The sequence below is a fragment of the Lissotriton vulgaris genome, chromosome 1_1 (genome assembly GCF_964263255.1).
Source record: "Lissotriton vulgaris chromosome 1_1, aLisVul1.2, whole genome shotgun sequence".
NCBI classification, from domain to species: Eukaryota; Metazoa; Chordata; class Amphibia; order Caudata; family Salamandridae; genus Lissotriton; species Lissotriton vulgaris.
The window spans coordinates 1,586,971,867-1,586,999,800 of record NC_141685.1 but is presented as its reverse complement, the minus strand read 5'-3'; the positions used below and the strand labels follow the sequence as shown (position 1 = coordinate 1,586,999,800).

The following is a 27,934-nucleotide window of genomic DNA, read 5'->3' as shown; positions in this document are numbered from 1 at the left end:
ATGCACGATATAATGTCTTTCCCCAACTGTTTTTGTATTAATACTTGTTTCTCAGTAGTCACAAACTGGGTGGGGACAGTGTTTTTGATTGGGGGGCTGGGAACGTTTGGAATTGCTCCTCCTCCCGCTTCACTTGTATTTTGTGAGAGTTGTAGATTAGGAGGGCCTTTTCTCACTCTCTATATTTCAGAGTTATATTTTATTATTTTTTCTTATCTTTTCCTTTCTTCTCTTCCTTTACTTGAACTACATTTCGGGTTCTTTAATGGGCGACAGGCACATTGTCGGGGGGGTAGGCCGTAGCCTCCGCATTGGTGTAGGGTGGGGGGGTAGATTTCATTTTCCCTATTTAGTTTCTATGGGCCTTTTTTCTCACTTTTCTGCGCTTTCTTCTACTGTTTTCCTTTCTGGGTCTGTGATAGGGGATGGTTGGGAGTGGGTGGCGCTGGGAGTGGTACGAGCATGGTTCCTGTTGTCCAATTTGTTCTTTTACTGTATTGCCACTCTGATGGGGTGCTTCACGCAATTGCTGCTATTATTCCTGCTGCCTACTCATGTGGGGGAACTACTGTACGGACTCAGATCTCCTTTGCACCTATCCTTCATTGATTTCTATTTAATCGGAAAAACTTTAAAATTTAACCTTCACTGCTCCTTCTCCCTGGCGACATGATTTTTCCAGTGTAACTGTTATTAATTGTTGCTATATCACCTGATGCCGTTGGGGGACCGTATTGCTAGCACCTGTGCTCAAAAGTATTGTGGCCGGCCGGTTGGTTGTAGGCCCGTATCTGTTTTTCTATTACATGCGCAATAAAGGTTTTCAAAAATTAAAAAAAAAAAAAACCATTGAAATTCCTCCTATATAGTTAGCTGGACATTTTATTGATATAAAACCAATGAAATTCAACATATCGTTAGTTGCACTAACTATATATTTCGCGCATCCGCAATCCAATGCTGATGATGTCACATATTACATCATTCATGACATGGTCAGTGACATCACTGATGACATCACTGATGACAGCTCAATTAACATCAATAATCACACCACTGATGATATACTTCATGTGATAATACAATGCACCTCCTTACACTCTAATATAACCTCTGTTACACCTAGTGTAAAATACAGAGTATCATTTTTGAAACTATTGACACAGCAATACCATTTACTACATACCCACTCACTGATTCCTACGTCTACATGCACATTAATTCATTCACCCATAAGGTCACTCGTACATACTGTCACTCATCATTGCAACACTATCATATGCACTCATACACCTATGCAGACACTCACACACTGCCACTCATCCATGGAGTTACTCACACACCTAGTCAGTCCTGTAAAGAATCAATCACACTTTGATTTCTTAATCTATACAGTTAAACACAGAACAGCTTACATTTTCACAGATATACTAACACATACTTACTCACTTATATAATCAAATCCTTCATCCATACTCTTATACATCCACTCATTCTTCAATATGTAAAACATATTTAAACTTTACAAAAACACACAGACACTGGATGATGTCATCAGTGATGTCACTGAAAATGTCATGAATGATGTAATATGTGACATCATCAGCATTGGATTGCGGATGCGCGAAATATATAGTTAGTGCAACTAACTATATGTTGAATTTCATTGGTTTTATATCAATAAAATGTCCAGCTAACTATATAGGAGGAATTTCAATGGTTTTTTATATGTTAATTCCTAACTATATAAGGGCTAAAACCTAAGGTTTTTTCAGTGAATTTCCAAGGTTTTTTAAAGGCTAATTCCTAACTATATATAGTCTATAACCTATGGTTTTTTCAGTGAATTTCATTGGTTTTTTAAAAGCTAATATATATATCTATCTATATATATATATGCTAATTCCTAACTATATAAGGCCTAAAACCTATGGTTTTTTCAGTGATATATATACATACATACATACATGTATATATATGTGTGTGTGTATATATATATCACACGTACAATATTAGTCTAATAATTTCATCAGGCACTGAATACAAAATAAATGCTCCGCTGAAAATATGCTATTGATCTATTTGTTGATTGCGAGAGAAGGAACCCATACGTCACACCAGCCAAAGCCTTGAGTGGGTCATATGATCCTCTCCCACAACAATTGTAATCAAATGTATTTATTTTGGTTGCGCGGTAATACATTGTGTGACTTCGTTTAATGATACACTTAATGCAGAAACATGTTTTATTAGGGCATATATATTGGCATTTGCGCTACGTAAGTACAAATGTATTTTACACACACATACACCTGTGTGTGCGTGTACCTCACCTCGCGTATCTCCCTCCTGTAACCCACTCCTCTCATACCCCTCCCCTCATCTTACAAACCCCTCGGATATGTGTCCCTCCTCTCGTATCCCACTCCCTCCCCAGTGCTCTCCTTTTGCTGCATTACCGCACGCGTCGTTCCCTCGCTCCCACACGGCCCCCTCGCTGCTCTGAATACCAAGTGCCTCTCGGTGGATGTGCTCGCCATTGGCTGGCGGAAGCCGAGGGTAGTTGGGATCCTCCTGCCAGCCCCGTCGTCGCTGTGAGCCTCACTCCGTGGCGAGGTCACAGCTGGCCCTCATCCGCAGCAGAGGATCCTGTCAGGGCGCGCGAGGCTCCCAGTCATGCGCGCGGCTCCGGGGTCCTGTCATCGGTGACCAGGGCGGGAGCGCGTGGCCCCTGGGAGCGCGGGCTTGGGAAGTTGGTGGGCGCCTGGCTCACTGCCCTGCCAGCGTCACCTCCTCTACCTGCCAGCTGTAGATAGGGAAGCCACTCCCCGGGAGAGGACAGGGGCACCAGCAGAGCCCTCTGCCAGCGAGAGAAGATGATCGGGGTGAACAGCATCAACAGCAGCGGGGCCGGCCACAGCAAAGGCTTCCCCCAGGCAGGGGGAAGCGAAAACCACGTCCTCCCGGCCCCGCCCACAACCAGGCGGCGGCCATCTTAAGGCAGCTCGGGCGGCGGCGGTGATCTCGGGGTGCAAAACGAGGGGTGGGCACCCTCGAAATTAAATTAAAAACATTAAAATGAAAGCGAGAAGCCCCCCAAGCCCCCCCCCCCCCAAAAAATCGCGAAAAATCGCGGGGTGCGCGCACCCGTGCGCGCTTATAGATATATAATTTATTTCTCTTCTAATTTTCTCTGGAACCACTGGAGGGATTTACACTATTTTACCAAAAGCGTGATCTGCATGCCAGACACTACCATTTTCACAAGTTTGGTGTAATTCCCTTCAGCGGTTCAAGCTGTAGCTGAGTCTAAAGGTCCTATGGAAATTAACATGGGGAAAACACGTTTTGGGACCCCCCTTTTTTCTCAGCCCCCACTTGACGAATCCCCCCCAAACTTTCAGGGAAGGAGCGGAGCGGAGCAAGCCATCTTCTTTGAGAAATTTGCGAAGATTCATCAACCAGCGCCAAAGTTATTCCCAATAGAATGTTGGGGATTTCCTATGGAAACTAGGTCCTAACTATATATACCTACTGGCTACCGCCAGTAGGTAATATACATATATATATATATATATATATATATATATATATATATATATATATATATATATATATATATATATATATATATATATATATATATATATATATATATATATATATATATATATATATATATATATATATATATATATATATATATATATATATATATATATATATATATATATATATATATATATGGTAAGGCATTCTATAGGTAGCTCGCCTGAACATCATCTAGTGTCACATAAGTAATAGTAGATGCAGCAATGGTACGTATTATAAGTTTATTTTTATGTAAAATAGTCACACCTGCTGCACTGGTTTCTTTCACTGAAATTGTATGCATATTATGGGCAAGTGTGTCCGGAGTTATAGGACAACATTTTGGAACTCTATGTTATCTTAGGATCGTGTTAAAAAAAAGAAAAAGCAGGATAAGCAAATACTTATTCAGATATTTCCTGTGATATATTCAGTGAACTATACTGCATAAAGAGATTATAAGAGACAGTAGCGGCTCCTCCAAGGTGGAGAAGCGTCGCCCCACTTGTTTTTAGCAGTGTAATGAAGGGAAAATAAGATGATAATAACGTGCGTTTTTATCATTTTATTTTGTCCTACTTCCGGCAGGTTTGTGTTATAGGGTGGGGCGGGCTGCTCTGCTCACAGAGCAGGGCAGAGGTGGAGTGGTAGCACCCTCCTAAGTGTGCTATTCCTGTTTTGCTGGTCCTCTCGGGCCATCCAAACAGTCATGCGCACTATGCATGTTCTAATTGCAGGCTGCATTACACCCTGCATGGAGAACATGCCCAGGCTCCCAGTCAGCGTCTGAGCACCGAACCATGGCGCTCAGACTAATCACAACACTGCTAAGGCAATGTTGACATTGGTTGGCTGGGAGCCTGGGTGTGCTTCCTGTTCAGGCCGAGCGAGGGACTTTGGAGGAGAGACATGGCGAGGGAGCAGCAAGAATGTATGTGTTTTCATTTTATTTAATTTGTTAATACGTGCTGCCCCCGCATCCTCTCCACCTACCTGCCTCCCTTCTTCCAATCTGTGCTGGCCGCCGTTAATTAGACATGTGCTTTAAACACTTTGCAGAAAACAAGTGCACAGCTAACAGCCCCAATCTGCAGCATTAGTGAGCCACAGAAATTCTAGGAGCACACGCTAAGCAAGTATCTGAAAACTGAAGCTGGTGGAATGCCAGGCCCTGATGTCTGCCATCTTCTGTGAACACCAGCCACTTCTCAGTCTAGTTGATCCTCGGTTACACTCCTCTGCCACCAAAGCAGTTCATGTATCAAGCTAAATTTGTAGATCTTAAAATTCACTGGTGGGAGAGCCAGTAAGATACATCAGCTACTATTAATTAAGATGAGGGATATTTTGAAAAAGAAGTTGAAACATGGGTACGCTAAACGTTGGCATGCTTTACTTCTGTTATAAATTCTCCAGCAATCTGTTGTACAAGGAGTAGTTTTTCAAACGTTTCAGTTATTTAGGAAAATAGTTTTATATAACGCATCTTGTTTTGGGAATGAAAGTAATGAGGCCCTGAGTGGAGGGTTTATTTATTTCTCACATAAAGTAGATACTGATATAAAATAGTTTTTCTGTTTACAAGCAATACCATCATTCCATGCTTCGTTGTCTAGAATGTTTTTCCACACTGGAAATCAAGAATATTTTTCTTTTTTTTTTTTTCACAACAAATTTTATTTATAGGATCGGGCAAGTAATACGCGTGGCTCCCCACAATCAGGAGAACACCACCAAGCATTTTGGTACAGTTACAGCACAGGACCAAACGTCCAATCAAGGAGTCAAGAGAAAGCATTTATAAGAGAACACAGCTATACCCGCCCCTACCCCTACCAACCCCAACTACCCAACCCTCCCACACCCTTCCCTGTGCCCCACCCTAACCCTGCGCACGTGTGTACAATTAGCTTCGGTGTTTAATCGTGACATGATACTCGTGGCGTAATGCAAGGACTTGCATACATCAGGGGACTAAAGATCTTCCTCCAGTTCTGCCGGAGGGTCCAGTGTCAACCCCCTATAATCAGCCCACCTTTTCCACACCTTAAAATGTTTGCGGGGGCACCCTCGTGCTTCAAAGATCGGTCGCTCTAGACCCATACAAAAGTCCATGCACTCAGGGGGGGGGGGCCCTCACGTCCTTCCAAGCTCTAGCCAAGTCCCTTTTGGCAACTACCAGCCCCAGGAGCAACAAATGGCGTTTGTATATGTTTCCACCAACCCCCTCTAGGATGTGGAGTAGGCCCAGGCGATGAGTGCGAGGAAGAGTCCAACCCAGCACCTCAGACAGGCAGCCCCACACACCCCTCCAGAAGCCAACCAGCCTAGGGCACGACAATACCGTGTGGAGCAAAGTGCCCACCGCAACACCACAGCGCAAACATTCCGGGGACCCAATCAAGCCTGCTTTCCACAGACGCTCACAGGTGTAGTATGCTCTATGGAGAATTGTGAATTGGATTAGTCTAAACCGTATGGCGATGGCTGCCCCCCTAGGGGATTCTAGGGCTTCTCTCCAATCATCTTCATCCAGGGGGCCATTATCGGCTTCCCAAGCCGTCTTTAATGGAAGAAGGGTGGAGGAACAATGAGTGACCATCGTCTGATATATACGAGAGACTTTCTTATCCCCCAGGTCACCCATAAAGACCTTCGCCTCAATTGGACTAAATTCAGGAAGCGAGTCAATGTTGGCAATACTGGGCGTTAGTGCGTGTCTGAATTGTAAGTATCTAAAAAATTGGGACTGGGGCATATTGCATTCGGTGCTAAGCACCTGAAAGGACTTGAGCGTTGTCCCGGACATCACATGTCCCAGCTGTGAGATCCCGATCGCATCCCAGCCGTCGAATCCTGATAAGGTTGACAATTCGGGTAGCAGGCCGTTATGCCACAGCGGTGTCTCAGCGGTCAGTCGACCCCACCAGCCCATGCGGCGCAAGGCCTGTCGCCATACAGCAAAGACGAGTCTTGTGACCCTCGGCAACTTCCGTTGCAAACGGGCTGAGTAGAGGATTATGTGGAGCGTATTGTTGCCCATCAATGTGCGTTCCAGGGCATAGGCCGGATCCCCGCCGTCGCCATACCACCATTCGTTCAGGATTAGCAGATGAGCGGCTTGGTAATAGGACAGTAGATCCGAGGTGGCCAGGCCTCCACAGTAAGTGGACAAGAAGCATGTACGCAGTGCTACTCTGGCCGCCCCCCCAGCCCATAGAAAGCGGCCCAAGACCGAGTTGATCTGTCGAAACCACTGGGGTGCGATTGGATAGGCATGATTCTGCAATTGGTAGAGGAGACGCGGGAGCGCAACCATCTTAAAAATCGCAGATCTGCCAAATATAGACAGGGGCATCCGAGACCAAGTTTTGACATCAGTCTGAACTCGGTCCCAAACGGGCACTATGTTGCGTTCCCAGGCAATGTTCGCTGACTCCGATAGGAACACCCCCAGATATTTCAGACCGTCCGTCGCCACCTGCAGTCCCGATGTCCAGGGATCTGTTATGGTGCCCTCACCCAGCACCCATAGTGTAGATTTGCGCAGGTTCAGATAAAGGCCCGAGACCTCCCCAAAGATTCGCATAATTTCCAGCACGCGCAGCCCCGAGCGCTGCAAATCGGTAAGAAAGAAAAGGACATCGTCCGCGTAAAGCGCAATTCTATCCGATAAGTTGTCGTTCCATACAAAGCCCCGCATTTGTGCATCTATACGCACCCAGGCAGCCAGTGGCTCCATGACCAGAGCAAATAGGGAGGGGGAGAGCGGGCACCCCTGTCGGGTCCCTCGTCCAATGTGAAATATCTCTGACACCGCTCCGGCGACACGCACCGAGGCCGTAATGTCTGTGTATAGTAGCCTGATATAGGACAAGAAGACCGGGCCTAGATTGAGACGGGGCAAAAGTGCAAACAGGTATGTCCAACTGACGGAATCGAAGGCTTTGTTAATATCAGCTAGTAACAGAGCCGCTTGTTCTCCTGTGGCTCCCATGGCGTCAATTGCTGCCTGTGCGCGTCGGATGTTATGCCGCGTCGCTCTATGAGGCATGAATCCGGCCTGGTCTGGATGCACTAGGTCTGTTATATGCGGGGATAATCGATTCGCCAGGGCCTTGGCCAGGACCTTAGCTCAATATTAAGTAAAGAAATGGGGCGATACGAGTCGTGTCTATCTGGGGGTCTACCTGGTTTCTGAAATACCACGATTTTGGCATGGCGCCAGTCTAGGGGCAGTGTGCCCTGCTCACGCGCCGTCTCGAGCGCACGGTGATAATGGGACCCCAGTTGTATATGAAACTTTTTGTAAAACTCACTCGGGTAGCCACTCGGGCCAGGGACCTTCCCGGCATTAAGTTGTCCCAGGGCATCACCCAGTTCCTCAGCTGTAAGAGGTGCATCAAGGGCCCTCCTGGTCTCATCCGACACCGCCTTAGGTGGCATGCCATCGATAAAATTAGCCACCTCGTCAGCCGATAGACGGTCGCACGGGGCGTACTGAGTTGCAAAGTATGTGGCAAAGCTCGCCGCTAGCTCGACTGGGTCTGTAAGGACCTCGCCGTCGTCGGACGTGAGGCCCGGCAGTGTGATCGGCTGGAGGTTATGCTGGCAGAGTCTATGAAGCATTGTACATGACTTATCCCCCCATTGGTATATTCTACTGCGTGTGGCTAGCCACGCCTGTTTTGCCTCATCGATTAGGATAGATGCATAGGCTTGTTGAGCCTGGAGAAGCAGCCGTAGCCCGGCTTCATCGCCTCCCTCCCGGTTCTGCTGTTCCAAAGTTTCCACCTGTGTGGCCGCTTCCGTGATCATTTCCCGACGCTTCCGACGGGCCGCGGTACACCACGCGATGTCCACCCCTCGTATAGTGGGCTTCATGGCCTCCCATACCACCCCTGCGTCGATGTCGCCAACTAGGTTTTCTCGCCAATATAGGTCTATCGATTCACGCAAGTGTTTCACATAGGCAGGCTGCTGGAGATGCCACGAGGACATCCTCCATCTAAACGGCTGGCGTTGTCTACGGAGTTCCACCCTAATCGATACAGGGGAGTGATCGGACAGGCCCCTCGGCAAGATGTCAGCGCTCTTCACCCTACACAAGCAGTCACTAGGCACAAACACATAGTCCAATCTTGAGTAGGAGCCATGCACAGCAGACACATACGTATACTCGCGTGCTGTAGGGTGCATATGCCTCCAGGTCTCCGTCCAGCCCAGTCCCTCAGTCATAGCATGCAGTCTGGTGTGCGGGGGGGAGGGGTGGTCTCACCTACATCCTGGCGCCGCCGGCGATCTACACACACGTCCATCACATTATTCCAATCACCCCCAACTACCGCCAGGGATTCGGGGATGTCCTCCCACACTGTGAACAGCTTCTCAGCCAGGGCCCACTGCAGGGGGGGGGGGGCATAGACACTCCCAAAGACCACAGACTCAGTGCCTACATGCCCTTGACAAAGATATAGCGACCCTGTGGGTCCATCCACTGCTTCTCATGGACATAGGCCATCCTGCGATGTATCAAGATGGCCACCCCTCTGGATCCCCGGGAAAACCCGGCATGAAACACTTGATGATAGCCGAACCTCTGTAGACCCAGCACCTTCGAGCCCATCATGTGGGTTTCTTGGAGCAAGAACACATCAGCAATCTCTCTTTTCCCCCAGCGCAACACCGCCCCACGCTTAATCTTGTCCAGCATCCCCCTAACATTCCACGTGATCACCCGCAGAGACGCCTCGGGGAGTCTATGAGTCGTTTCAGCCATAGTCAAGTGGGACCCACCAAGCAGGTCGTCTACGCCATTGCCACTCATCGCGCACTGTAATGAACACCATTGCAAAACACACGTGCAGTCCCACCCTCCCGCCCCAGAACCCCAAGATAACATGGTGAGCAGCTCTCGCCCTACCCCTAACCCCTAAAAGAATATTTGTCTTTTGATTGTAATTTTCAAATTTGCATACAATAGAACTCATTACTTATATAGATGTCACCTAACAAAAACGAAAGAAAGTACGAAGTGCCACACCAAACTGCAAACTAAATAAAACACTTCTTCTAAAACACCAAGTCAAGATCTCCTCTCTTTGCTCCCAAATGACAAACACGTTCAAGAGTCTTAAAGAATGTCAGAAGATTAGACCTCTTTATCAGGCTCCTTTTGTAGTGCTACCCCGCACAGTATGCAAGACTATGATATTGGCCTTAAGACAGACCCTAGCAACGAGGCGGTGTTTAATGGTAGATGTTGCACCTTAAATGCAAGGTAACATGATATTATATATATATACAGTTAAATCCAAATTCATGGATTTCTAAATATAATAAAACGCATGTATTGCGAACACAGAATGAATCTGACAAGTAGTGGTAGACTCACACTTTCTCGCTGCTCTATTAACGAAACCCCATCAATTCATGTTCCACCTCTTTCTCGACGTATCTACCTTTCCTCTAATGCCACGATACAGCCTTCACTACTCATCCTTTCAGCCTTAGAAACCCCACATCTTCCACACAATAGACCATCTCAACCACTCTTGAAACAAGAGCCACAATTATAAAAACTCTATTCCTCCATGCTTACGCTTTGCTTCCCTGACTACATGAAATATATAGTCACTGCCCCCAGGTCTGTTATTGTTAATGTGTGTTTTGGCACAGGCTATTTATGGTGAAAACATATGTACAGATGTGGATCAAGGCTTAGAAGATTAGGAAGAGAGTATTAAGTGCCACTATTCCTCAAGAAACTAGGTGCAACGACATGCAGCGATCAGTCCGCTAATTCTAAGCCCCAGATGCTGAAAACAGTTTAGTCATACAAACATCAGGTAAAGTGAGACCTAAGGACCTATTAAGCAAACTGCATGTGTGCTGGCTCTTACAACAAAGCTTATTACATCATATTTTAATGCAAAGCCTACTGGGTGTCAGCCATGCTATGACAGCATCATGGAATCCATGTTCATTGTTCTTCCCAAAGATCTTGCCATCCCTAAGTCACTCAATATTATTGGGTTTCTTTCTTTGTACATTGCTTAAGACCTTAATAAAAAAACAAATTTGACATTCATCTATCCTGAAAGGAGTGTGACTTGTGAACTTTCTATTAAAAAAGGAGCCCACAATGGGACCAACAGTGTTGTTGCTTCTTTGGTAAATAATGAAGAAAACGTTAGGTGGGGTTCTGTCGCAACCGATGTTACATGTGCATACGTGTAGGGATGTTAGGAAGCTTCAATTATTCTTAATCGTTCCTCTGAACTAGCTCAAATAAAACTCCCACTTACTTCCTTGTAATATGGCTACTACTTACGATCGCAAAGATACACAGAGGTGTCTTCTTGATGCTCTAGCTGAAAAAGAGCACATGGTTCATAGGATGGGAAAACCCAATTTCGTTTTGTGAAGAAGGGAGAACGTGACTAAAACCGTTTTGGTTCTGAATGGGTCAGTTGGGCCTTTTTTCTGTATATCTATGTTAGAATAGTTGGCTCTAGCAAGCACACTTTCTAACATCTGAGCAAAGGCGAGGCAGCAAGGATGGAATATCTTTTGCTGAATTCTATGCATTTTTCTTACATTTCTTATGTGACGGGAAAATATTCCACTGCAACAACAACAAGGCGATGCTTGGATTAATCTCAGCCGTTGACAGTCGCTCGGGCTTCATTATAGTCCATTGTTTTACCATCGCCATGCTTCTCTAGACAAGGGCCTGCCTTTTGGACTCATCAGTGGAGCTTAGCTTGGCTCCTGCGGCAAAGAGAGCATGGGACATATCTGTCACACTTAGGGCGTCAGCTGCAACAACAAAAGGAGATAGGTAGGCCCAGACATGCTCAAGCGCTGTAGGACACACGCCATACCCTTCTAACAATCCCAAAGTAGGGTGAAACTGTTCTGGTGTTACTTGTGGTCCCTTATGAAGGGGACCTGGCCTGGCAGTGCCAAAGAGAAGAAGGGCTAGTACTTGCATGAGGTGGGCCTTTGTCTAGAGAGGCATGGTGGGTGACAATTGATGGACTGGAATGCAACCTGAGAGACTGCCAGTGCCTGAAATTATTCTAGCATTCTACAATTGACCTTGTTGTTGTTGAACATGATAAAATTCATGCATGCCTTCAATCTCAGGATATAGATGGTGTCCCCACCCAACTGATTAGCCTAGGTCTATAACGTAAATCAATTTTGACACATGTTCACGGCCTGTTTGAGAAGGAACATTGCTTGCTTCATGAAGAAAGGCATAGATAGTATTAATTTTCAATAACTGCATCAACACCACTGCTAGTAGTTTTGGAGAGTCACTTTTACCTCATTTGGAGTAGTGAGCACAATGACAAAACTATTTTAAGACGTACAATTTGACTTCAAAGAGAGTGTTTGTAAATGTAGGTATTTCTCGGTCTCAAATGTAATAGTAATATAAATTGTTCTCAAAATAGTTGGCAAAAACATTGCTCAGATGGCTAAAGCAAGCAGGGCATTTATACAATTGCAAATGAGGTGAACCTTTGGAATAATTAAAAAGTGACCTCAACTTTCACACAAGAAATATCCTACATAGAATTTATAGATCATTGCATGTTAAGTATATAAAAATAATTCTTTTACAGCCTGAGATTTGCAATGTAGAACGTGTTTTCTATATTTAAGAAGTCCCCGTTTTGCTCCAACTGTGTGGGTAATATATTTAACTTTCCCTAAGAGGGTAGCACAGTCTTCATAAAAATAAAAAGGACTCATCTTACCTGTGCTGTGAAGAAGGCTGGAGTTAAAGACCCCGAAGGGAGTGCTGGACTATTGAGCGCAATAGAACCTATGTCGCTACTGGAGAGAAGCATAGGAGGGGCTGAAATTTCCAGGCCTTTGGGTTTTTTAGCCTTGGGAGGTAGGGAATGAGATTTTAGTTTAGAGCCCGAAGAGAGGTTCAAGGGCTCTGACAAATCTGAGTCATGGTAGTTGTCTTCGAGGAAGAAACTCCGCTGTTCTGAAGAAAAGGATGAGTTAGGGGATAAAGAAGGAGACCTTGATGAGGATGATGAGGAGGAAGAAATGCGAGCTGCGTTTGTGGCCATGAGTGAGGCTAGTTTAGCTGAAACTGATGTGGTCAAAAGAGAGGATACCGCTGCAGATTCTGACGTAGAGGGCAGCGATACCATTGGCCTCATCACATGATTGTCTGTTTTATTTGTCACAAATCTTATAACAGTTCTGACTTCATCTACAGACGTTCTTGGAGGTGGTTCTTCTTTACCATCTTCTTCTTCGTCTTCATCTTCTTCCTCTTCTTCCAGTTTCTCAGTTTTAATACTTTTGAAGTTATCGTGTTGGTTCTGTAGGGAATTAATGGTAAAGGATGAATAGAGGCCGGAGTGGATATACTCATTGCGATGGGCGCTTTTAAGTGCTGACAAGCTATGCTTGTGTTGCTCCCTTCCCTCTGAAGGCATTTTACAATCGCTGTCCTGCAGCAATAAACTTTCCCTGCTGATATCCAAAGCATGAGGATCCATTTTTAGAATCTCTGGAAAGGAGACAAACTTGTACACAAATTTCTGCCCAATTACTTTTTTGATGATGTTCTGTGAAGTGAAGAAAAAAATGGATAAGATCAGTAAGTTTTGTATTCTGAGCATCAAAATACATGTGAATGTAACCTCTCCCAGCTTCCACAGATAAACTATATTTCTTCTATTAGTAAATCTTAGTAACAATGCATTTGTTCGTAAAACATTTAAACAAGCGAGGTTTTCAAACCTATAACAAACCTCATCCCCTACAGTGTAAATATACCAATGGAATTTCTTTCAAACTGAGGCAGTTCAGCAGATGTAAAAGCAAAGTTGTTATCAAAATGTATATTCACTGAAAGAATCATAACTTGGTACAACATTGTGACGCTGATAGCATTATCAGTCAGGATACAACAACCACAGACATAGAGAGGAACAATTTGTAGTGACAGGATTCTGACAGGAGTTAGTTTTCACCCAAATAGGTGCTCCAGTGTAGCAGCAGCAGGCATCAGGTCATTTTGATAGCAATGCCATTTTCCCCAGAAAGTATAATTTACAGCCTGACAAGGTTTTAGGTTTCTGCTCATGGCGAGTGAAGGTCCATACTGATACGTGGCATGTTGACTAAAGGTGCAGCAGAGGGCATATAGGACATTGGAACCTTTCCTTAAGCATATTCATCAAGCAATAGTCCAGCTTGGCAAACTTTACAATAAAGTGTTACCTGCAGCCCTAACAAGGACAGTTACATTTTTGTACCCTCGGGGGAGGGAAGGTCAGCCCTGCCTTCCTGATGACGTGCTGGCTCTTCCCTGTCCTTGCTACCGCCTTGACAACGTCCCTGCTGGCTCCCACCCCCGGATGCCACTAAGGGCGCCACGCCTCTAGGGTCGGGTGGCGCTGTTCAATTGCTTAAAGTTGGGCTCTGGCCGTATTAGATTCTAATAGTTCATTCAACGTTAGTGAAAACTCTGCATGTATCACAATAAGATAGTTCTCTGATTTCCCTTACACCCAGAGTTCGACATTCTACCACCTTCTTGTAGATAAGCATGTCCATTTTATGACAGTAGACAAGGCCTGCTATTTGTTGCAGAATCGGAGATTCCCACAGAACCTCAGTGCTGGTCAACCAGGGTTAAGGATTAAGTATTGCAAACCAGGAAATTCCCGGGGAACCTCAGTACAGGTCAGCCAGAGCTATGAATAAGTATTGCAGAACTAGAGATTCCTACAAGCGTAACACTAGGTCTGCCAGAGTTTTGTAATAAGTATTTAAGAATGGGAGATTCCCACTGAATCACAGGGTAGGGCATCAAGAGTTATGGATTAAGTATTGCAGAATGGTAGATTTTCTAGGACCCTCAGTGTAGGTTAGCCAGAGTGATGGTTAAGCATCGAAGAATGGAACATTCCCATGGAAACTCAGGGTGGACCTGCCAGAGTTATGGATTAAGTATTGCAGAATCAGAAATTACCACGGAGTCTCATGGTAGGTCAACCCGAGTTATGGATTAAGTATTGCAGAATGGGCGATTCCTCTGGGTGCTCAGATTGACCAGTCAGAGTTATGGATTAAGTATTCCAGAATGGGAGATTTCATTACAAGCGCGGAGGCTACCATTATGCATAACCTTTTATTGCCACTCCTAGAAAGTAAATCCTACAAATATTTTATGAACAGGTTTGCTTCACTTTAGTAATGCAAACCCAACGCAAAAGGTTTGTAAATCTGGCTGAAATTGTTTTGTAACAGCTTCCTTTTAAAGTACTCGGGTTTTCAGGACACAGGAAAATATCTACAGGCATTCATCTCAAATTTATGAATACTGTAGTCTCGGTGAAATTGTGTTTCTTGCAGAGTATCTTTGATTTTAGCATTATCTCAGTGGAGAATATACTGTTTGTTTAAGACTACGGACTGCTTATTCATTCTCTGTAAAAGCAGGAGTTATTATACTCATGGGGCATCCACCTTAAAGTTACAAAGCCTAACTAATAATCAACTTTACTTCACCTTGTCATAATAGTATCTTAGTGCTCGACTCAGCTTGTCATAATTCATGTTGGTTTTGTTCTTGCGCAGTCCCCATAGTTTGGCCACCTCCTCCGCCTTGAGAAGCTTGAATTCGCCATCGGTGGACGTCCAGCAAATGAGGTGCTCATGCTTCTGGTCAAGCAGCAGCTGCAAGAGGAACTGCCACAGTGTAATTGCACTCTCCATACCTTTAAAAGAGAAAAGGACATAAAAACAGGAATTATACCCTGTAATTACACCTTGCATTGTTAGAAAGCTCTGTAGTTCACTGGCTGAGAATTAAGAAAAAGCATGTAGGATTTAGTTTTTAGGTCGAGCTTGGGCAGCGCAAGCGGTGCTCTGCAAGGCATGCTGTATTGTGGTACAGATTGAAGCTCTGCCCAATCTCCGCACATATTTTTTATTTGCTAGTGTCATTGTTCTTTGGAAACTGTGTCTTTTTATTGGTCAAGAAGTTTAGTAGTCCCTCATTGGTACCACCTTGCCTCAATTTGTAACCTCCCATGGCGACACTCCCTGTTGCATGTGTCGTTACTCAGTCGGCTGTAATTACAGCCTCTGAGCACTATTTTGCTAAATGGTTGTCTTCCAGCTATTGCAGGCAGGACTAGCTCTCTTGCAACACTTTCTTTCATTTTTTAATTTTAAAATGGTGGCCCGCCCCTTTCTTTAGACACTGCTGGCTTGTGTAAAGAAGGGGGGCAGCTGGCGATTTTTACAACTCCACAAACAAATGCTTTTGTTGTGTGCCCATCCAAAAAAGTGAAACGCGCTGTGAGCTGCAGAAAGGAAAGAAAACTTTACTGTGGCTGTTTCCCGACTCAGCAGGGGAACCCATACTATAATATTCACTGCCCTACAGAAACCTGTAATGCTTTGTGGGGGCCTTATTTCAAAACACATGTTTGCCCATAACTCAGCATGTGGTGGTCCTAGTATGATGGGACCACCACAAAATCATTCCATACGGCATGCTTTTCCTTTTAAATTATTATCTGGGTCCTCACCTTAAGTTGGGGGGATCTCAAAATTATCACATATCCCACTGTCAGATGAACATTAAATCCACTCTTCCATAGTTGGAGTTAATGCTCTGCAGCTGGGAAGATGTGTTTAAGGTAACATTTCCCTTTTTTTTTTTAAACAGATTTTTATTGAGTGCATATCAAGCATATATTCTGTAACGCTCTGTCACCCAGAGTCGATCACCATCATCATTAATCTGAACATACATGCAATCATTTTCATTTAAGGAAAGAGGAAAATAAAAGAACATTTCCCTTTTTTAAGACAAGCTGTGTTTAAAAGTGGAGTCTACGTGGCATGGAGCACTTTAAAAAAAAAGCATTTGTTTGTCAACTTAAAAAAGAGATGTTTTTTTTTTGGTAAAAGCGTCTCATACAGCGCTTTCACCTTAATGGCGGCCGTGCACCTTTCTTAAGACAAGTGGCCGCCATTAACCTAAAAGGGCGCAATGGGGCGCTTTTACAAAAAATTTGCATTTCCAATGCAATAGGTTTCGTATTTGCAAGAGAGTTTAAACTATTGGCATTGTCAATTACAATGCTAATATCTAAAATTCCCGTCAATGCGAGATCTATTGCAGTTTTAAATGTTTGCACTGAAAGCTAAGGAATACCACAAGATGTCATCAATGGCATGGGAAAATGTGGTTAAAAAGATGGAAACCAGATAATGTCACTACAAATTAAATATCGCCTGAAAATGATTGCCTTATAAAGAATGCCCTACAAATGGATAGGTAACTATTGGATTGTTTAAAAGTAAAACTATATTGATATAGTAACAAAGACTGTTAATAGGTCACAGTGTGGGGAAAAGCTCCCATAGTCCATCCTCGTCAGCCTTCAGACGTGCACGACCCTGTGCCACATCCTCTAAATAATCAATTGTGCATTACTGCTGTGCCCTGCCCTCCCTATCCTTGTCAATTGAAAGCAATGGCAGCCCCTTCCATGACAGCCAGCTAAATAACTGGGCTGAGAAGCAGGAGGTGTGGGCCAGATTTTCAATGAGACAGAAGGCGTGGGGAGGAGCTGGACTCTTTTGCTTCATTCCAAGTGGCTCTTACACAGCCCATACATACATCTGCATATATTGTAAAGATTTTTGAAAGTGTGTGAATGTTGTCAATAATTTCATACATCTGCCCAAACAATGACCAAATGAGGTTGAGCATCAAAAATAGATTTTGGTTTAATGACTGAATTATGTTGATGGGAAACAAATGTTGTAAATTCCTTTTAGAGAGGATTCAGTTTGACTACAATTCTAAACAAGCATTTACAATGCAATGGTTTCGCCTTTGGAAAAGTTAGAGTTATTGGCATTGCTCATGACATTTCTTTTTTTTTTTACTTATAAATAAATGGCATTGTTATTTACATTGCCAACAGCTCTCACAGCCCACACAACTCTCTCAGCCCACACAGGCCACACAGCTCTCACAGCCCACACAGCTCTCACAGCCCACACAGCTCTCACAGCCCACACAGCCCACACAGCTCTCACAGCCCACACAGCTCTCAGAGCCCACACAGCTCTCAGAGCCCACACAGCTCTCACAGCCCACACAGCTCACACAGCCCACACAGCCCACACAGCCCACACAGCCCACACAGCCCACACAGCTCTCACAGCTCTCACAGCCATCCGCCCACACAGCTGTCACAGCACAGCAGTTGCTCTCAGTGCAAGTGTGCACTGAAGCAGGTACTGTAGTAGAATTGGCCTATACCATGTACTGCACTGTGACATGTGTTTTGGAGATGTGTCGTGCTCGTGGGTGGTGGTCCACAGTGGATGCCCCTGCCAGAATCACCCTCGTTTGTCATCTTCCTTGCAGGAACTGGAATATGGTTGTGGTGCTTTAACATGCTTTGTGCAGACTGTGCCTTTAGCGGTGGTGGAGGCCTTGGAAACACAATGGTTAAACACTCCCGCCATTACCTGTTCCCCACATCCATGGAAACAATCCACAGCCAGGATTCATGGAGCAGACTGAACAGGTATTGTGTGCGAAAGCTCAGCTTCCCGGCTCTGGCTGGCGCCCATGCTCACTGCTCGGAACAATGAGTCTCTCTAACCGTGGGGACCCAGGTTGGGCATTTTTGCATCATGCTATTTTACGAGGCACAAAGAAGGCCTGTGTGCGCGGGCTCCACTACAGGGTGACGCTAGTAAAAGCAGAGACGTGCAAACATGTGCCCCCTGCCCCTCTTCCCTAAATCAGCCCAGGGGCTGGCTGGTACTCGCAGGCAGAGTGACAGGAGGCCGAGGAAAGGCAAGCATGCCTATTAACTTTCACCAGCCATACAACCCGCCTGGCAGCCTGAGAAATGGCAGGGCTGGGAGCGAGCCTTTGAAAGCAAGTGACCAGAGGAAATTAGGGCTGGCAGGGATTTAACCCTTCATGAATCACGCGAGAAATTATGTAAGACCTCTTTTCCAACCATGTTTGACATTCAATTAGTAAGGGGTGGACTGGAAATGCCGATTTTACTTCAGAGTGAAACTGTTGACAACTGGGCCAGCTCTCTGTTCATTGGTTGGAAAGTGTAACAGCTGAATTTTTAGGGCCTGTGCGAATCATGCAATGACACAAATTCCATGTATTTTGTTATACTTTTTTCCCCTTTACTTTGCTCATCTTTGTCCACCCTTGCAATTTATTTTAGCTACTAGTCTTGACCTCTCTGCAGATACAGATCTTTAGGGTGCTGTGGGCTAAAGGAGTCTCTGTGGCCTTAGTGTGTACATTGCTGCCTGTTATTCTTACTGAAAGAGAAACCCATCCTGCAGTAGTTCACGCGTGCCTACAGATATGTCCCCCCAAAGAACATTTTCTCACATTCCTTTTTTTAATCACGTTTATGTTTTGGGTGCCATTTAGATGTTTGCAAATCAACCTGCTAAGTTATGTATGTGTCCAAACTACATTAAAATGACTTTACTGGCTCCCAGTGGAATGGAAGGTCAAATGCATCATGCCTGAAGAGCTTTGACAAAACAGGCCAGACTATCCTGGGAGAAAGATCCCCCAAGTGCACCCATAAAACCTCCCACATGACTGCCTCTATGTCAATTCACAAACACGGCTCCAGGTTCTGTGGTGAACTCATTGCACCACTAGTGCCACAACCAACCTATCACCTCTTTAGAGTACAGATAAAAATTGAGCTCTCCACGGAAGGCGTGCATGAGCTGGGCCGCAGCAGTGAGAGGCCACAACCGTCGAACTCTTTCTTACTGAAGGCAAGTCACAGAAAATATGCTACTGGCCGCACTCGCGAATATAAGCACACTCGCGACTAACTACCATCCTACCGCAGAAGATCTAGGAGTGTTTAACTTTATCCATAACTCTATATATAGCCCATAATCAAGGATATTTACTAACTGTACCACAACTTGTATGCACAACAATTCGATAGTGACTACTAGGTAACATAATAGAAGTAAGAAAATCTAAGAAAAATAAGCATAGATGGAATAAAATAAAGAAAAGACAACGACAAGGGAGAGGAGAGGAGAGGAGAGGAGAGGAGAGGAGAGGAGAGGAACGGAATGGAACAGAACTTTAACAGACCACTAAGATGCTGTGGGGTGTTTTTTTTCCTCATTGCTTCCCATCCAAAAAGCTGCCTCTGAGTGCCAAGCACTGTGAAACAGTGTACTGCTGAATGCTGGTGCTACAGGAGCAACAAATAAAAGCAATTTCCACACTAACTGGAATATTGAGAGTGGGGGTAGCCAATCATGTTCCTCAGACTGTAGTCAGTGGATGTCAGTCATGACTCTAGGCCCCATCTGCCACACTAGACAAGTGCCTTTTTAGAAGGAATAACTATATTTTCAATAAAATGTTAAGTATTAACCTATGCCCAGGGCCACTGGAATTATGTGACTATGCAGCTGCTGCGTCTTTCGCATAATTGTGGATTTGCCACATTTGCCTCAAAATCCGTCAACTGCTGCATAATTTGCAGATTTTAACAAAGAAAAGATTCTAGTACAAACAGACCAAAAGTTACTAAAAGTGTGGCAACAAGCTTCCGACATAGTGGTAAGTCTTTGCAGACTGGTCATTTGTCAACTGCTTATTTCTGTATTTCTGGGTTAAATTGTTAGTAACCTGGTTAAATCTTTGCCCAGACAGTGTTACCATGAGCAAAAATTACAAACGAAGTAATACTATCACAAAAAGTGTTGCATTATTCTGCATAATTTGCCTTTTTTTCCACATAATTTAAACAACCCTGCCACATAATTTGGCCCTACAGTGCCGCAAAATTCCAATGTCCCTGCCTATACCTCCTTAGGAGCGCCCTGAGGTGCGGGCCATTAGCCAGGCGAAGGCCTATAATTGGCTTCATTGACTGACTTTGTGTTCAGTAATTTTAAGTGATATGGCTTGCCAAATTTTTCAATCTGAGACACTACAGCCCACATTATTGACTAGTATTCAGCAATATTTCTTCCACTTCTCCTTACTGATTTTTCCCTTGTTTTGGATGCCTCCAGAATATCCCGTAAAGGGATGAATATACGAAAACAACAAGTTTTTTTCCGAAAATAAGCCCATGTAGCTTTGCTAAAAATTGAATAAACTACAAACCCTATTTTTCGTAAAACTTCCCAAAAGACAGCCAAGCGCGTGTCTTGCACATGAGTGCCTCGCTGTAGCAGTTACTGCTTGAATTGCCACAGATATGTAAATGAAAAACAGACCGGGATTAATGCAGAACGCTTTCCCTCTCGGGAAAAGTGTTTGTCAAGAAGATGAGCGCGGAGTGTAAAGCGAAGCCACAACTCGCACGCTTTTCATTTGTGTGCGGTTCGTTCTCTGCACCGAGTGTGAAAAGAAAAAAAACATTCTGTCAGCGCAGATGTGTTTTTGACACTTACGCCATCACCTTTTCTGCAAATATGGTAATTTCGAAGCAGGGAAGCGAGTTGAAGAGCGAGCGCCTGAAAGCGGGCGGGCTTGAGGCAAGCTAAGCAGGCTGCCCGTGGAATCCGTGCTGGCGCCGATTCTAACGTGGGAGAAAGGCTGTAGGTTCACGGGCTCTTGCTCACTTTTCACCTCAAGAGGTAATTCTTCTTCGTGGGGCCCCTCCTACAGGGGTCCTTTCAACAGCGGCTCCGCTCTATATGGGCCCTGCACTATTCCGGATGGACCCCTTCTATCGGGACTCCTTCAAGGGTCCTTTCTTTAAGGATCCCTTCATTATGGATCACTTCTAAGAAGATTCTTAAAAGAGGGGTACCTTGAATACCCCCCCTCCCCCCAATATACAGAGGTTGCATTTGCCATACACAAAACATTGATGGCTTCCTAAGTGTTAATTACGTTCACGTATTCACGCTCCTCCCCCCTCAGGCCCTCCAGCTGACCATTCACTAGAGGACTTCCACAGGCCAGATATTTTCACTCCTATTCGTGAAGTGGACAACACATGAGCAGGGGGTCCAGCCGGCTATGTCATTTGCCTAATAACAGCTGTCTGTGGGTGCTTAGAAGCGACTGAGCTGCGGTATGTACCGCTAGATAAAGCCTTCACTATATACTATTGGAATTATTCCCTCTACAAAATGAAAAACACTGGCGCATATTAGCAACAAGCTCGTTAAAATTATCGAAACTGCCGCTAAAACTGCGATAATTTTAACGAGCTTCTTGCTAATATGCCCCGAAGTATGTGAGTGGAGCTGAACCATTCCCAGACACTTGAAACACCAACCCGCTGCCGTCAATCACAGACCCCGGGTGTCCCGAGTCTGTGGACGCCTCTTCCCAGCACCATTAGTACCTCTGCGCCCCTTTAGTTGACACCGGGCCTGGCATCGCTGTGAGGTTCTCCCACATCTCTTGAAGTAAGGAACCTTCCTCTGTAGTGTGAAGTTTCAATTGTGTTCACACACCGTTCCTCCAGTGACACGGCTAGTGCCTGCGAGAATGCTGACCCCGCCCGCCCGCCTCGCGCTCTATTCCCCAGGCGCTATAGCTCGAAGCACTCTGTCGCCTCAGACTAAATACAATATCCCCGTCTGCCCGGGACCTGTTTAGGTTACACGAAGGAGCTAAGAGGGGATTCCTTCCTCGCAGCCTCGGGCTCCTCAGCTGCAAGAGCGGGTGGAGGCTGGGGGCTCCCGTTTACATTACCAGGCTCAAACACACGAATGGTTCTAGTTTACAAATAAAGTCCCTCGTGTGATTAATCCTGCGAGCCGAGGGCTGCTCCCTCCAAATGCCTCGTGGTCAGACTCGTGTCATCCTCTTTGGTGGTTGTCATAGTTATGTCAGAACGTTTGGTCGCCCTTCGTTTACAATCCTGTGCGACACCACTGCCTTGTAAAAAGATGCACAGCTGCAAATCACCGGGATACAGGGTTTTCTTTGGGTTTTTGGTGTGGCAGCATTCGTTCTACCCTGCCTCGTATTCGGAGCACTCCTTTGCAGTTGGCACTGTCTACGGGTGACTTCTTACCCAAAAAGACGGCTTCTAGCTTATAGGGAAGCAAGGGACACACACGTGGATCATCTTCCCAGACGTGAGCACTCAGTTCCTACCTCCCTAGGAGAAAAGGGGGGATACGGCTACAGCGCCGGGCCCTGACAGCACACGTGCGGCAATGGCTGAGTACTGTGCCTAGAGCAGAGCTTCTGGCCGCGCTGCGCTGTGACACTCGCTGGAGGCAAGCACTGATCCTGCGCCCTGACTGCTGCCGGCTGAAAACACAGCACAGCGCGGGGAGCCAGGGGAGGGGGCGGAGAGGAGCAGCAGCGCCGACGCTTCCCTCCTCGCAGCACGCTGAGAGATAACAGAGGACAACAGCAAGCAGCAGCAGGTCTCTCCACACTCTCGGCGCTGCCTGACAATGGGGAGCAGGCAGCGCACACTGCGCTGCACCCCCTCCTGCCTCACCCAACACACGCAGCACATGCAGGAAGCGTTTACGGGAGGAGAGGAGGGGACGCTCGCCCGGGGCTATAAATCCACCTTTACAGACAAACACTGGGCTGTTTTATAGACCTCTTTCAAATGCAGCACATGCTTCTCGGAGCTCGAGCCCTGCTCCCCACACATAAAGATCTCACGTCCTCACGGCAGTTCTGCTCGGCGGGAGAGGACGAGGGGGGCGGGAGAGGACACGGGAGGCGGAAACGTGCACAGGACAGCGAGGAGGGGGGAGGGGGGACGGCGGGAGGAGGGACACAAGGCAGGACAGCAGCAAGCACGGCCCGGCCGGACCAGACTCGGGGGCGTTCCCGGCGTCGCGTGACGTCGGCAAAAGCCAAAGAATCTCGGGAACGCCCCCGTGTCTGGTCCGGCATTGATGGACAGGCCCCTCGTCCAATGGCTAGGCTCCATTTATGGAGCTAGCCAATGGGACGGGGGGGCGTGTTCCATAGTGCTTACTGTACTCAATAGATTTCTCTGGAGGAGGAGCCTAACGGCTCCTTTCTCCAGCGAAACCTAAAAAGGTGTTCTAATATCTCCTTTATATTTTAGTACCAATAGGAAATTAATAATAGAGCAATAATATTTCTTATTGTTGACTTAGGTGCAGAAGGATATATTACAAGTACAGTACAGGTTATGCTTTAACATTTTGCCACTGTTCATATACAAGATGAATATTCTAGCATAAAAATATTTAGTGAAGCTTTTACCTAAATAAAGCATCTGATATGTAAGTACGAAACAAATTACAGTCATCCTATGAGTAGAATAAAGAAAATGTCTTCAATAAAATGTAAAAAGCAACTTTATCGTAGTCATATTGCTGCCCATCTTCCATATATATAGTGGACTTCCATTATACTATGGATTTGTCAACTCTTGATGTGTTCAAACCTGACTGACACACCAGTCCACTGTACATCACTCTATTTCCCTCCGCTCTACAACACTCTTCTTCACTCTATGCCCCTCCACTCTACCCCTCTACACTTTACAATACTCCACTTCACGACACTCTGCTCCACTCTCCCCTACACCACTAATGTATAGTCAGACTAAACAGCAGCCACGCTGGAGTACAACATGGCTAAAACACATTAGCAAAGCCAATTGCTCTTACATAGGTGAGACCTATTGACTTTGCCAATGTTTGTTTTAGTAATATGTGTTTTGTACCTCTGTTTCGAAACATACATTTAATACACCTTCTTCAGGTTCTTGCCGGAAATGTTCTGTACCTCCTGGAACTCTATAACATATGATATGTCATTGGCCACCTGTTTAAATATTCTGGGTAAAAGTGTGAGGGAAAATTAAGGTAATTTTTCAAACTAAAGGTCATTATCACTATGTAATACAATGTGCAGTTTAGTGGAGGATTGGAAACATTTTCCTGGAAAAAGGAAGTTGGCTGATATTTTATTACAATAGCTTTTCAGTAAACCTCTTTAAATTATAAAGACAATTCTAAATTGTCATATACAACTTGGTGTAATGAGGTTTGTTTTAATCATAACGTTTAATATAAACTGTTCTACATATAGAATCTCTTAAAATGCTTTGCACGGTCTCCTTTCACAGAATATGCTTAATATTAATACATTTGTAATGTAAGAGGTGCAGATGTGTCAAAACCTCACTGATATTTTCTTTCTGGGAACTTCAGCCTTGATTTTTTTATTTATTTTAATTAATGTTTTAGTACTGTACTACTCTTAGATCTCTATTTTAAATATGATAAGTGTAAAGTTATAGATTGCTATATGTGGACTTCTTCACCTTCTCTTTATTTCCCTGATATTATAATTCCTATGCTTAATTTCTTATGGGTTGGGTGTTATATGGGTTGTTATGGTCATATCATATAACATGTCTGGATGCAAGCGAGGCACCAAAATCATGTGGTACGCTATGTGAAGCGCAGAATTTAGGTTTTCACATTTGTAACCGCACTCTTAATTGTATTATCATTGCCTCTTGGAAAGGATTCCTAGTTACACTTCTTTGAGCACGTTCCTTTTGGAGATCTCCCACATATGTCGTCGCACTGAAAGCACTGCAAGCATCTATACTCAAGGACGTTTTGATGCTCCTGGCTTCTAAAATAACACGCTGGTGCACTGTGTAACATTGTGCCTTTAAACAAGTGTAACCGGGAACAGGAATTAGGTATCAGAAATTAGGCAAATGTGTGGCAAAAGCCAGTTCAGAGTTTTGAGATGAGTGCCATAGTTTCTGTTCAAATATTGTTTATTTTAATTTGTATTCAGTTAATGTAACAGTGTAGCAATTAATGTTAAAGAAACTTTTTTTCTTGAGCACAATGGTATATTTTTTTGTAATTGGATATGAATCATTAACTTTACAACCGTTTTTGAATGTTCATTGTTTAAATCTCAGCGTGATGACAGTTTTTTTTTTAATTTGATGTAAAATATCAATCACTAAATTCAACTTTATATGTGTCATTTAAAACAAACCAAAAAAGTATCACAGCAGCACAAGATACAATTCAATAAAACATCCATTACATAAATCAACTTCAAAGAATACAACTCGGAGAATAAGACTCAGTGTAATATCAAAACGTTACAATTATTAAAATCTACTAAAACACCTATCTTTATGCTTTGCTAGGGATTGGCTCTGAATTGCAAGGTTAGAATCTCAGGCACACGGACTAATGCAATACGTCCCCCAAGTTGGACAGTGAATCTGTAATCCAGGCCACATTGGAAAGGAATTTAGCGACCCTATAACAAACTCTTGGGTAAAATCATACAGGAGCTTAAAAAGCCTGTTGGTGATGATGATTCTTTCTGTAAAAAAAGAGGTTTATGAAATTGTTTCTTCAGAGTTAAATAAAACCTGCAGAAAAGCACAATGTGCTGGGTTGATTGCTGTGACCGATTATCACAGGGGCATTTCTGAGTAATAGTACCCCATCCTGCTTTCCTTAAAAATGTAACTTTGCAGTGGAATATAAGGAGACGGAAGCATGTTAGTATATATGTATGATAAATATTACGAATTAGCATAATGTACAGTTTACAACCATACTGATCCTTCAGGGCAATATAACGACCCATGGATACTTTGTGGAGGTCTAACTGGGCCCTTTTCTCACCACAAGCCTTCATCACAGCCTCGTTTGGGGCCCTTTTGGTATAGCCGATTATATCCTATGGGAAAACCCAGAGATCCCTCTCTCTCTGTCCCTGTCCCAATAACTCCAGTTGTATGTGCCTTAGCCAGGGAATTTTGTTAAACTGGTCTAGGCAAATACAATCATTAATAATTAATCTAGTGAAGTGGGTCTCTGGGTGTGATCAAACAGATCGCCATAATAGAAGCAGTTTGCTTTCTAAGATGTCGTATACATAAATCAGTTCCTAGTGGTTATTAGAATCCAGGGTTGAGTGGGGTACAGCTAACAGTCTGTAAAAAAACGAATTTCTAGCGTTTGCAAAAATACCGTTATTCCGCATACTACGGATCGACCCACCGTATATCGCAGAAGAGATGGTCTAAGCATTGTAGAGGGTTAACATTCCGAATTTGGTTTAGTGTCTAGCTTCATAGCAAACCTGGCCAGACCCATTTTATTTTTAATCAGATGGACAGGTTTCCCTATGTCGTTGATATAAGGTGCCAAATATTTGGTTCGGTTAAACTTTCTGAGCCAATAGGAATCAGTGGCAGACAGTATGGCTCGCGGTGGTGGGCCAGCAAGAGGGAAGCGGGGTGGCACGTAGGGCACATTTTTAAATAAACAAAAAATATACTTACCTTACCGCGGGGTTCAGCATCTCCACTCCCCTACGTCTCGGACTCCAGGAAACAGCCAGTCTCCCCTGACCAATCACAACGCTGCAATACAGCATTGAGATTAGTAAGCACCCAGGCTTCCCTGACTAATCACAACACTTCAATGCAGTGTTGTGATTGGTCTGAACGCCGTGGTTCGGTGCTAAGCCAGACTGGGGGCCTGGGCATGTTCTCATTGCAGGCTGCAATGATGACTGCATGGAAAACAAGGAAAGTGCGCATGACTGATTTGGGCGGCCCCAGACGGCCGACCAATGAGTCATTGCGCACTAAGGAGGATTCTACCACTCCTCCCCTGCACTGCAGTGTGTCCTTCACGCAAAGCTGCCGCAGCAGGGGGACCAGATAAAATGATAACAACATTACGTTATCATTTTATTTTTCCAGTTTTTTACTGCTGCAAAGCAGTGGGGCGACGCTCCTCTGCCTTAGCGGAGGAGCCGCCCCTGTTAGGAATAGAGATGTGCTTAACAGAAATGGTGATGCATAGCAGCAGCCCTTTGAAAGCTATAACGGAAAAGCACAGGCTGTGTGTAGGTGTAATGGGCTGAATCCGCTTTTTTCCCCTTCTAACTCCTGTTAATAAATACACACCCTGAAGGACCTATATAAACATGGGTCATGATAGCTGTACACATGATCTGCTGCTTGATTAGTAAGCAAATTATGGAGGAAAGAATTCTTGCAAACAGTTCTGTCACAGAAGTACCCTGCATCTGTTGAAGTGAAAACATCCGTGCTTTTGGCTTATTGATTAAGCTGCGCAACAGAGGAAGTGGTAGCAATGGAAACAAACTAAAGACTGACTCGAATTCCATTGCCTTTTTTGCATTTTTATTTGACTCATTGTCTCTGCCAGCAACTTGGAACAAAGAAATACCCCCATCGTGCTTTCAATGAAGGACTAGACTGTGACTCATACTTTGTTCTCTAGTTACTGTCAACTATTG

The 27,934-nt window shown here is 44.7% G+C and overlaps 1 protein-coding gene across 2 annotated transcripts in view; it reads right to left on the bottom strand.

The window, feature by feature from the left end:
* The window catches only part of ELK3 (ETS transcription factor ELK3), a 128,936-nt gene that overhangs the window by 12,747 nt on the left and 88,255 nt on the right, over positions 1-27,934 (bottom strand). For both annotated transcript variants that reach the window (XM_086918146.1, XM_086918141.1), the window contains exons 2-3: positions 15,148-15,356; positions 12,363-13,196 (exon numbers count right to left, since the gene is read on the bottom strand). In XM_086918146.1, coding sequence (XP_086774272.1) covers positions 12,363-13,196; positions 15,148-15,354 — 1,041 coding nt within the window. In that variant the 5' untranslated portion in view covers positions 15,355-15,356. The remainder of the gene's footprint in view (positions 1-12,362; positions 13,197-15,147; positions 15,357-27,934) is intronic.